This window comes from Oncorhynchus gorbuscha, linkage group LG15, assembly GCF_021184085.1.
Source record: "Oncorhynchus gorbuscha isolate QuinsamMale2020 ecotype Even-year linkage group LG15, OgorEven_v1.0, whole genome shotgun sequence".
NCBI classification, from domain to species: Eukaryota; Metazoa; Chordata; class Actinopteri; order Salmoniformes; family Salmonidae; genus Oncorhynchus; species Oncorhynchus gorbuscha.
Window position 1 is genome coordinate 29622408 of NC_060187.1, and position 12806 is coordinate 29635213.

The following is a 12806-nucleotide window of genomic DNA, read 5'->3' on the forward strand; positions in this document are numbered from 1 at the left end:
TGTTAGTTAGATTACTTGTTGGTTATCACTGCATTGTCGGAACTAGAAGCACAAGCATTTCGCTACACTCGCATTAACATCTGCTAACCATGTGTATGTGACAAATAAAATTTGATTTGATTTGATCCCAAGCGGTCTGCTCTTCAATGCAACCAACATGCACTCACACACACAGTTACAATGTGTTTTATGCTGATTAGAGAAGTATATTCTAAAACAGCGATACCAATATAAAGCCTCGGGTCATATCTCATTATACAGAGCTATTTACAGTTAAGAAGTTAGACGGCCCAGTGAGAATATTACGCCATAACATGAGATTAAACATACCAGACTGCTGATACAGATATACTGCTGCCTTCTACTTACAGTCCAGCAGATTACATTTTTTCGATGACGCAATAGTCGAACTAACGGCTAGTTTGCTCTGCTGCCTGCTTTCCCAATAAGGGTCATAGCATTAATAAACCTTGTTATAAAAGCATTATTACAGCGTAACCAATGACCAGGACAGCTTGAAATATTGGTAGGAAATAGTTGACTTTATTCATTACTAATTATAAACACAGCAAAAAACGAAAACGTCCCTTTTTCAGGGCCCGGTCTTTCAAAGATAATTCGTAAAAATCCAAATAACTTCAGAGCTTAATTGTAAAGGGTTTAAACACTGTTTACCATGCTTGTTCAATGAACCATAAACAATTAATGGATACGCACCAGTGGAACAGTCGTAAAGACACTAACAGCTTACAGATGATTTTTTATTTATTTTATTTCACCTTTATATAACCAGGTAGGCTAGTTGAGAACTAGTTCTCATTTGCAACTGCCTGGCCAAGATAAAGCATAGCAGTGTGAACAGACAGAGTTACACATGGAGTAAACAATTAACAAGTCAATAACACATTAGGAAAAAAGGGAGAGTCTATATGTGTGCAAAAGGCATGAGGAGGTAGGCGAATAATTACAATATTGCAGATTAACACTGGAGTGATAAATGATCAGATGGTCATGTACAGGTAGAGATATTGGTGTGCAAAAGAGCAGAAAAGTAAATAAATAAAAACAGTATGGGGATGAGGTAGGTGAAAATGGGTGGGCTATTTACCAATAGACTATGTACAGCTGCAGCGATCGGTTAGCTGCTCAGATAGCTGATGTTTGAAGTTGGTGAGGGAGATAAGTCTCCAACTTCAGCGATTTTTGCAATTCGTTCCAGTCACAGGCAGCAGAGTACTGGAACGAAAGGCGGCCAAATGAGGTGTTGGCTTTAGGGATGATCAGTGAGATACACCTGCTGGAGCGCGTGCTACGGATGGGTGTTGCCATCGTGACCAGTGAACTGAGATCTGGCGGAGTTTTACCTAGCATGGACTTGTAGATGACCTGGAGCCAGTGGGTCTGGCGACGAATATGTAGCGAGGGCCAGCCGACTAGAGCATACAAGTCGCAGTGGTGGGTGGTATAAGGTGCTTTAGTGACAAAACGGATGGCACTGTGATAGACTGCATCCAGTTTGCTGAGTAGAGTGGAAGCCATTTTGTAGATGACATCGCCGAAGTCGAGGATCGGTAGGATAGTCAGTTTTACTAGGGTAAGCGTGGCGGCGTGAGTGAAGGAGGCTTTGTTGGGGAATAGAAAGCAGACTCTTGATTTGATTTTCGATTGGAGATGTTTGAAATGAGCCTGGAAGGAGAGTTTGCAGTCGAGCCAGACACATAGGTACTTATAGGTGTCCACATATTCTAGGTCGGAACCATTCAGGGTGGTGATGCTAGTCGGGCATGCGGGTGCAGGCAGCGATCGGTTGAAAAGCATGCATTTGGTTTTACTAGCGTTTAAGAGCAGTTGGAGGCCACGGAAGGAGTGTTGTATGGCATTGAAGCTTGTTTGGAGGTTAGATAGCACAGTGTCCAATGATGGGCCGAAAGTATATAGAATGGTGTCGTCTGCATAGAGGTGGATCAGGGAATCGCCCGCAGCAAGTGCAACATCATTGATATATACAGAGAAAAGAGTCAGCCCGAGAATTGAACCCTGTGGCATCCCCATAGAGACTGCCAGAGGACCGGACAGCATGCCCTCCGATTTGACACACTGAACTCTGTCTGCAAAGTAATTGGTGAACCAGGCAAGGCAGTCATCCGAAAAACCGAGGCTACTGAGTCTGCCGATAAGAATATGTTGATTGACAGAGTCGAAAGCCTTGGCAAGGTCGATGAAGACGGCTGCACAGTACTCTTTTATCGATGGCGGTTATGATATTTTTTAGTACCTTGAGTGTGGCTGAGGTGCACCCGTGACCGGCTCGGAAACCAGATTGCACAGCGGAGAAGGTACAGTGGGATTCGAGATGGTCAGTGACCTGTTTGTTGACTTGGCTTTCGAAGACCTTAGATAGGCAGGGCAGGATGGATATAGGTCTGTAACAGTTTGGGTCCAGGGTGTCTCCCCCTTTGAAGAGGGGGATGACTGCGGCAGCTTTCCAATTCTTGGGGATCTCAGACGATATGAAAGAGGTTGAACAGGCTGGTAATAGGGGTTGTGACAATGGCGGTCGGATAGTTTCAGAAATAGAGGGTCCTGATTTGTACGGGTCCAGGTTTTTTTTTCAGCTCTTTCAGAACATCTGCTATCTGGATTTGGGTAAAGGAGAACCTGGAGAGGCTTGGGCGAGGAGCTGCGGGGGGGGTGGAGCTGTTGGCCGAGGTTGGAGTAGCCAGGCGGAAGGCATGGCCAGCCGTTGAGAAATGCTTATTGAAGTTTGATAATCATGGATTTATCGGTGGTGACCGTGTTACCTAGCCTCAGTGCAGTGGGCAGCTGGGAGGAGGTGCTCTTGTTCTCCATGGACTTCAGTGTCCCAGAACTTTTTGGAGTTGGAGCTACAGGATGCAAACTTCTGCCTGAAGAAGCTGGCCTTAGCTTTCCTGACTGACTGCGTGTATTGGTTCCTGACTTCCCTGAACAGTTGCATATCACAGGGACTATTCGATGCTATTGCAGTCCGCCACAGGATGTTTTTGTGCTGGTCGAGGGCAGTCAGGTCTGGAGTGAACCAAGGGCTGTATCTGTTCTTAGTTCTGCATTTTTTGAACGGAGCATGCTTATCTAAAATGGTGAGGAAGTTACTTTTAAAGAATGACCAGGCATCCTCAACTGACGGGATGAGGTCAATGTCCTTCCAGGATACCCGGGCCAGGTCGATTAGAAAGGCCTGCTCACAGAAGTGTTTTAGGGAGCGTTTGACAGTGATGAGAGGTGGTCGTTTGACTGCGGCTCCGTAGCGGATACAGGCAATGATCGCTGAGATCCTGGTTGAAGACAGCGGAGGTGTATTTGGAGGGCCAGTTGGTCAGGATAACGTCTATGAGGGTGCCCTTGCTTACAGAGTTAGGGTTGTACCTGGTGGGTTCCTTGATGATTTGTGTGAGATTGAGGGCATCTAGCTTAGATTGTAGGACTGCCGGGGTGTTAAGCATATCCCAGTTTAGGTCACCTAACAGAACAAACTCTGAAGCTTGATGGGGGGCGATCAATTCACAAATGGTGTCCAGGGCACAGCTGGGAGCTGAGGGGTGTCGGTAGCAGGCGGCAACAGTGAGAGACTTATTTCTGGAGAGTAATTTTCAAAATTAGTAGTTCAAACTGTTTGGGTATGGACCTGGAAAGTATGACATTACTTTGCAGGCAATCTCTGCAGTAGACTGCGACTCCGCCCCCTTTGGCAGTTCTATCTTGACGGAAGATGTTATAGTTGGGTATGGAAATCTCTGAATTTTTGGTGGCCTTCCTGAGCCAGGATTCAGACACGGCAAGGACATCAGGGTTAGCAGAGTGTGCTAAAGCAGTTGAGTAAAACAAACTTAGGGAGGAGGCTTCTGATGTTGACATGCATGAAACCAAGGCTTTTTCGATCACAGAAGTCAACAAATGAGGGTGGCTGGGGACATGCAGGGCCTGGGTTTACCTCCACATCACCCGCGGAACAGAGCAGGAGTAGTATGAGGGTGCGGCTAAAGGCTATCAAAACTGGTCGCCTAGAGCGTTGGGGACAGAGAATAAGAGGAGCAGGTTTCTGGGCATGGTAGAATATATTCAGGGCATAATGCGCAGACAGGGGTATGGTGGGGTGCGGGTACAGCGGAGGTAAGCCCAGGCACTGGGTGATGAGAGAGGTTGTATCTCTGGACATGCTGGTTGTAATGGGTGAGGTCACCGCATGTGTGGGAGGTGGGACAAAGGAGTTCAGGGGTATGAAGAGTGGAACTAGGGGCTCCATTGTAAACAATGATAACTAACCTGAACAACAGTATACAAGGCATATTGACATTTGAAAGAGACATACAGCGAGGCATACAGTAATCACAGGTGTTGAATTGGGAAAGCTAGCTAAAACAGTAGGTGAGACAACAACAGCTAATCAGCTAGCACAACAACAGCAGGTAAAAAATGGCGTTGACTAGGTAACGGGGCCAACAGATAAAACAAACAAGCAGAATGGAGTACCGTGATTAATGGACAGTCCAGCGTGCATCAGCTATGTAGCCAAGAGATCAGTGTCCATGGGGCAGCGGTGGATGGGGCAGGGAAGCTGGACTGGCGAGTGTTATCCAGGTTTTTTTTAAACTAATATTGACTAAATAGCTTGTAGCTAGTTAGCTTCTGGAGGTTCTTGAGTGTGTTCTAAAAAAAAATATTTAAAATAATAGCGATTCCGTATCACATTGGGTGAGGCAGGTTTCCGGAAGGTATAAACAAATTAAAAATCAAACAGAGATAGAAAGTAAATATGGGTCCAGTGAGTGTTTGGGACGCGGCGATTCAGACGGTTAGCAGGCCTGTGCTAACAAGCTAACAGTTCGTAGGCCCGGGCTAAACAAGGTAGCGGTTAGCGGACCGGAGCTAGACAAGCTAGCAGTTAGCAGGCCGAATTAGCAAGCAGGGAGATAGCGAGGGCTCGAGAGTTAGCCTTTGGGGGACGTCGCGATGGTGTGAGTCTTTATTCCTCTTCATGCGGTGACATCGATAGACCGGTCGTGGGCCCGGGTATTGTAGTCCAGGAGTATGCTACGGTGGTAGCACAGCTGCTCTGGCCGGGCTAGCTTCAAGCTAAGTGGGTGGAAACGCTAGCCAGGAGTGATCATCCGGGGTTGCGGTTTAGCTAGATAGCTAGTTGTGAAGATCCAGCTGAAAAATGTTCCGTTTGCGGTGGGAATCCGGGGATGAAAAATAAATAGGTCCGTTATGCTCTGGTTAGAGTCGCGTTGTTCGAACTGGCGAGAGCTTTCCGGGCTGAAGGTTAGCTGATGACCGGTTAGCTGAAGACCGCTAGCATAGCTGGCTAGCTTCAGTTGAGGGGTTCCGGTTCCGAAGTAAATATAAATACTTTAGGAAAAATAGCTACATTGGGTGAGGCGGGTTGCAGGAGAGTATTTGGAAGCTTAGGTTTAGCTAAATGTTTTTATAGAGATATGCGAAGAAAAATATGTAAAAAACGAAAAAGAAACGATATACACAAGGGACACGACACGACAGGACGACTTACTGCTACGCCATCTTGGATTCAATAGGAAATTAAGATCACAGTTATGAAAACTTAGGACACTAAAGAGGCCTTTCTACTGACTCTGAAAAACACCAAAAGAAAGATACCCAGGGTCCCTGCTCATCTGCGTGAACGTGCCTTAGACATGCTGCAAGGAGGCAAGAGGACTGCAGATGTGGCCAGGGCAATAAATCGCAATGTCTGTACTGTGAGAAGCCTAAGACAGCACTACAGGGAGACAGGACGGACAGCTGATCGTCCTCGCAGTGGCAGACCAGATGTAACAACACCTGCACAGGATCAGTACATACATACATCACACCAGGAACGCACAATCCCTCCATCAGTGCTCAGACTGTCAGCAATAGGCTGAGAGAGGCTGGACTGAGGGCTTGTAGGCCTGTTGTAAGGCAGGTCCTCACCAGACGTCATGGACACACACCCACCGTCGCTGGACCAGACAGGACTGGCAAAAAGTGCTCTTAACTGACGAGTCGTGGTTTTGTCTCACCAGGGGTGATTGTCGGATTTGCGTTTATCGTCAAAGGAATGAGCGTTACACTGAGGTCTGTACTCTGGAGCGGGATCGATTTGGAGGTGGAGGGTACGTCATGGTTTGGGGCGGTGTGTCACAGCATCTTTGGACTGAGCTTGTTGTCATTGCAGGCAATCTCAACGCTGTGCGTTACAGGGAAGACATCCTCCTCCCTCATGTGGTACCCTTTCCGCAAGCGCATCCTGACATGACCCTCCAGCATGACAATGCAATCAGCCTTACTGCTCGTTCTGTGGGAGATTATCTGCAAGACAGGAATGTCGGTGTTCTGCCATGGCCAGCGAAAAACCCAGATCTCAATCTCATTGAGCACGTCTGGGACCTGTTGGATCGGAGGGTGAGGGCTAGGGCCATTCCCTCCCAGAAAAGTCTGGGAACTTGCAGGTGCCTTGGTGGAAGTGTGGGGTAACATCTCACAGCAAGAACTGGCAAATCTGGTGCCGTCCATGAGGAGGAGATGCACTGCAGTACTTAATGCAGCTGGTGGCCACACCAGATACTGACGGTTACTTTTGATTTTGACCCCCCATTTTTTCAGTTACACATTATTCAATTTCTGTTAGTCACATGTCTGTGGAACTTGTTCAGTTTATGCCTCAGTTGTTGAATCTTATGTTCATACAAATACTTACACATGTTAAGTTTGCTGAAAATAATGAGTTCATGCAAGACGTCAACATTAATGTCTTAGAGGGTCTTGTGTTGTGAGAAAAAGGTACAGTTGAGACAGACTAAAGATTATAAGTGATCCACGGTTAAACTAGTGAATCACTGGTCTGGATAAGACTTTCAAGGCATCACTTCATGGAAAACAGACTTCCATGTAGTGTGCCAAGTCTTAGTTTGGACAAAGTTATTAATATTAGTAGTATCAGCTTTCATTTAAGGCCAGGACGATACCAGTATTGCGAGACTCGTTAGTATTGCGGCAAGGAAACAAAACACGACGCTGATTTAACTTCTTTCAGAAAACAGCCCTAATGTTGGAAACAAACATGTCAGAGTCACATTTATTTATTTTCCAAGCTATAGCACACAATATTTCACATACGCTAGGTTTTTACAAGGACCAAAGAGTTTGGGGGTTTCATTGTTGACAAGAAGAAAAAAATTGATACTGGTATCGTCACAGCCCTACTTTCATTGCTACATAAAACTTGCCATGTCATGTACCATTAAAATTCTTCAATGAGATTTTCAACCCAAACTTGCATAACTGACTTATTTGTACTGCCGTCAATGAGAGAGTTCCCCCAAAAAATGAGTTAGACATATCCAGTAAGGATTTGGCCGCTGTGAGAGAGTCAGTGAGTGATCAGGCTCTAGTCGTGGCTTGTTTCCAGAGTGGTAGCAGAAGGACAATACATTTCAGTATCATAACAGGACATCATTTAAAGGACACTAAAAGATAAACTCAGTATTTTAATGTGACAAACTACATCCCATTCACCATTTTCATATTCATACATTCAGATAAACCACTGAGTGATATAACAGGACACACAGACACACATGTTTTCCCCCATTCTAGATGTGAGTAAAAGGAGTGACAGGAGTACAAATTGTAGCTGATGTCAACTCAGCGATGCCTCTGTATTAAGGAGCTATTTCACACACGATCAGAGAGAAACAGAGCAGTAAGAGCCTCGGTCTGTGCCAACACACACAGGGTCACTCTGCTCTCTCCTTTCCATCCATCCCACTTACCTCTACTGTCGCCATCTTCCCTGCCCCCCCCAACTTTCACGTTATTTAATGTCACTTCTGCTCTCCCTCCATCCTCTCTTTTCCTCATATTCCCCATCTCCCTCTACTGTTCTCCCCTCCTTCCATCTCCCTCTCCAGCTCTCATAAAAGCGAAGGGCCCAGAGCACTACATTGGGTTTCAATGTGAGGAGAGATCATCAAATGCCTTATAAAGCTCAGTCAGTCAGTATGTGTGCAGTCAAACAGAACAGAAAACAAGGGCATGTTAGTCTCTTTAAATCCTTCGGTAGCAGAGCTGTGGAATGGCCCCAACAGAGACAACAGTAAAACTGCCTTTCATTGGAAGGTGATTCAAAGGAGGGCTCAGGCAGCCAGAAATGTCCCACCATACAGGCTAGCAACAAATCCATTTTGACCACCAACCTTAATCATGATCATATTCTTAACCTTTTCCTCGTGTATGGGTTGAAAATTGCAGATTTGGGCACTAACAAATGCCTAAATTGGAACGCAGTGGCAGTATGCTATATGCTATACATGACAGAGCTCTGGCTTTGCGCTTCACAGTGCTTTATGAGATTTGACTGACAGCCGAACTGAACTTGAGCACCTCGCGTGACAAGTTGCCCCAATCCCTCACACTAATTGGGCAACTTTAGCACATTTTTGGTTGCCTGAGTAAGGGAAATGCTGTAAATTAAGAGTACTCCATGTATTTTGAGAGATGAGATTGAGGATTATAATAAATACCGCTTTGATGTCATACAAGCTAGCCAAACACCTGTGAGTCCAAATGTGCACTTAACATTTCCATATCTGTACAATCAATGTTTATGATCACGATGCTTGATGTACAGTTACAAGATGACATGGCCTCATACCCTGGGTTGTTCTGAACAGAAAGAGAAAATTTGGCACGCCACGCACACCTGAATGCACTTATGACGCATTTCTATGCGCACCAAAACTACGATCGGTTTCCCTGAATTGCATTGTGAAAGTCTTACACTAATGTTGTATTTTATAAATTAGCTAGTCATGTTGGCAATGGAATAGGATTTCAAATTATGCCCACCTGACCCAGATTACAATGGATAATTTACTATTTTTGGGATTGCGCAAACTACAGTGGTTGTGTGAGGGTGGGGATAGTGTAGTGTTCCAAACAAAAAAAACTACAAGTGCGCTTGCTCTAGTTCCTCAACAGCACAGCTTCACAAAGCACCTTAAAGTGAAAGACTCCTCTTTGAGTCATAAAACTGCATTGAAATTACTTAGGAACAGTGCATTCTTGTGGCCACTTAGGGAAACCCGTTAGTCCTCTCAATCGAACTAGCCAATTAGTTGGCTTATGTTGCACCTACTCCACATTTTCCAGGAATATTCTTATCATGTTACTGAATGTATCCAAAGTATTGTCAGATTTCATTAACAGATTTGTCAAAAAGAACAGTAAATGTACAGTGCCTTCAGAAACTAGTCATACCCCTCGACTTATTCCACACATTCAAAATTAGATTTGTTTTTCACTAACCCATCGACACACAATATCCCATAATGACAAAATGAAATGTTTGCGAATGTATTGAAAATCTCATTTACATATGTATTCACACCCCAGGGTCAATACATGTTTGAATCACATTTGGCAGTGGTTACAGCTTCGAGGCATTCTGGGTAAGTCTAAGAGCTTTGCACACTGAATTGTACAATATTTGCCCATTATTCTTTTAAAACTTCTTCAAGCTCTGTCAAACTGGTTGTTGATCATTGCTAAACAACCATGTTCAAGTCTTGCAGATTTAAAACCTCTTAAGGATCTGCAAGGATGGTACCATTTTGAAAGGAAACACTGAAGTTTGTGGAAAAGTGAAAGTAACGTAGGAGAATAACACAATAGATCTGGTAAAAGAAAAATAATCTAACGTTATTTTGTATTTTTGTCTGTACCATCATTTTTGAAATGCAAGAGAAAGGCCATAATGTATTATTCCAGGCCAGTTGCAATTTAGATTTGCCACTAGATGGCAGCAGTGCATGTGCAAAGTGTTAACCTGATCCAATGAACTATTTAATTTCTGTTCAAAATGTTGTATCAAGACTGCCCAAATGTGCCTAATTTGTTTATTAATAACTTTGTTCAAAATTGTGCACTCTCCACAAACAATAGCATGGTATTATTTCACCAATAGCTACTGTTAATTGGACAGTGCAGTTACACTAACAAGAATTTAAGCTTTTTGCCCATATCAGATATGTCTATATCCTGAGAAATGTACTTGTTACTTACAACCTCATGCTAATCGCATTAGCCTACATTAGCTCAACAGTCCCATGGACGGGACACCAATCCCGAAGAGGTATACTCTTAAGGATTCAAATAAATCCTTACTTCAATTTCTAACTTAAACAAGGGCCAAATGTAGCTTGAGCATAGGTGGAATGAAGAGGCCTACACTGCTAACCAATCAGAACCAAAAGTGATTCCTAGTTGCATCTGACCACAGCGGTGGTGTGGTTACTGCTTCAACTGGTCGGCTGTGGCCAAACCTAAACACTTGTTAGCCCTGAGGCCTGTCAACTCCCTTAACAAGGCTACAGAGAGGAAGCGCATACACTGGCTTTCACAGAGGCCATTTAAGGGTGAGAGAGTTGGTGTGTGTGTGTGGGCATGTATTACTATCCTCATGGGTACTGGAAATCCCCAGAAGTCCCCGCAAGGATAGTTAAACATTGTGCACGTCCTCACGAGGACAAAGGCTATTTAAGTTTAGGGGTAAGGTTCGGATTAGGTTTAGGGAAAACAGTTCCCCAAAAGGATAGTAAAACATATGCTCTGTGTGTGTGTGTGTGTGTAAGAGGAGAAGCAGGGGGGAAAAAAACAGACAGTCCTGTACTGTAACGCACCTCAGGCTGGATGGCTTTGAACACTGGAGCATCCATGAGTGTGATCTGACCCTGGAGAAAGAGACAGAGAGAGACAAGACAGAGAAAGAAGACCGAGAGAGAGGGGAGAATGGGAGATGAAGAGCTGTAATTTGGGCCACAGATTTGGAATGAAGAGTTGACCAGACATCATTGCGGTGCTTTCCAAACTTTATTCAATACTTCCAGGATAAATCCCATATTTTGGGGAGAAGTAGCATAGCGGTTACAGCGTTGGACTCGTAACTGAAAGGTTGCTATTTCAAAAATCTGTCGATCTGCCATTGAGAAAGGCACTTTCATCGAAAAGGACCCACGAGCACCAACACGTGAAGTAATTAAGGGCATATCAAATTGGGTGTCAAAAGAATGCTAAAAAAAACATATTTTGGGGAAATGAAGGCATACATGTGAAGTCGGAAGTTTACATACACCTTAGCCTAATACATTTAAACTCAGTTTTTCACAATTCCTGACATTTATTCAGAGTAATAATCCCAGTTTTTAGGTCAGTTCAGATGCCCACTTTATTTTAAGAATGTGAAATGTCAGAATAATAGTAGAGAGAATGATTTATTTCAGCTTTTGTTACTTTCATCACATTACCAGTGGGTCAGAAGTTAACATACACTCAATTAGCATTTGGTAGCAAGGTCTAAAAATTGTTTAACTTGGGTCAAGAGTGTCGGGTAGCCTTCCACAAGCTTCCCACAATAAGTTGGGTGAATTTTGGCCCATTCCTTCTGACAGAGCTGGTGTAACAGAGTCAGGTTTGTAGGCCTCCTTACTCGCACATGCTTTCAGTTCTGCCCACAAATTCTCTATAGGATTGAGGTCAGGGCTTTGTGATGGCCACTCCAATACCTTGACTTTGTTGTCCTTAAGCCATTTTGCCACAACTTTGGAAGTATGCTTGGGTCATTGTCCGTTTGAAAGACCCATTTGCATCAAAGCTTTAACTTCCTGATTGATGTCTTGAGATGTTGCTTCAATATATCCACATAATTTACCCCTCATGATGCCATCTATTTTGTGAAGTGCACCAGTCCCTCCTGCAGCAAAGCACCCCCACAACATGAAGCTGCCACCCCTGGTGCTTCATGGTTGGGATGGTGTTCTTCGGCTTGCAAGCCTCCCCCTTTTCCTCCATTGTTATGGTCATTATGGTCAAACAGTTCTATTTTTATTTCATCAGACCAGAGGACCTTACTCCAAAAAGTATGATCTCTGTCCCCATGTGCAGTTGCAAACCGTAGTCTGGATTTTTTATGGTGGTTTTGAAGCAGTGGCTTCTTCCTTGCTGAGCGGCCTTACAGGTTATGTCGATATAAGACTAATTTTACTGTGGATATAGATACTTTTGTACCCGTTTCCTCCAGCATCTTAACAAGGTCCTTTGCTGTTGTTCTGGGATTGATTTGCACTTTTCACACCAAAGTACGTTCATCTCTAGGAGACAGAACATGTCTCCTTCCTGAGCGGTATGACGGCTGCATGGTCCCATGGTGTTTATACTTGCATACTATTGTTTGTACAGATGAACGTGGTACCTTCAGGCATTTGGAAATTGCTCCCAAGGATGAATCAGACTTGTGGAAGTCTACAATTTTTTTTCTGCGGTCTTGGCTGATTTCTTTAGATTTTCTCATGAGGTCAAGCAAAGAGGCACTGAGTGTGAAGGTAGGCCTTGAAATACATCCACAGGTACACCTCCAATTGACTCAAATTATGTCAATTAGCCTATCAGATGCTTCTTAAGCCATGACATAATTTTCTGGGATTTTCCAAGCTGTTTAAAGGCACAGTCAACTTCTGACCCACTGGAATTGTGATACAGTGAAATAATCTGGTCTGTAAACAATTATGGAAAAATGACTTGTGCCATGCACAACGTAGATGTCCTAACCGACTTGCAAAAACTACAGTTTGTTAACAAGACATTTGTGGAGTGGTTGAAAAACAAGTTTTAATGACTCCAACCTAAGTGTATGTAAACTTCCCGACTTCAACTGTAGATACATTTTTCAACCATTTCCATACCAAAAAAATGTAAAGACTTGGATTTCTAGA

At 44.0% G+C, this 12806-nt stretch overlaps 1 protein-coding gene across 5 annotated transcripts in view; it reads right to left on the minus strand.

Moving 5' to 3' along the window:
- Positions 1–12806, minus strand: part of ralgps2 (Ral GEF with PH domain and SH3 binding motif 2) — a 144219-nt gene that overhangs the window by 93686 nt on the left and 37727 nt on the right. For all 5 annotated transcript variants that reach the window (XR_006832051.1, XM_046300691.1, XM_046300692.1 and 2 more), the window contains exon 4: positions 10719–10769. Coding sequence is in view for 4 of the 5 variants with exons in the window: in XM_046300691.1 (XP_046156647.1) it covers positions 10719–10769 (51 nt within the window). In the remaining variant the exon portion in view is untranslated. The remainder of the gene's footprint in view (positions 1–10718; positions 10770–12806) is intronic.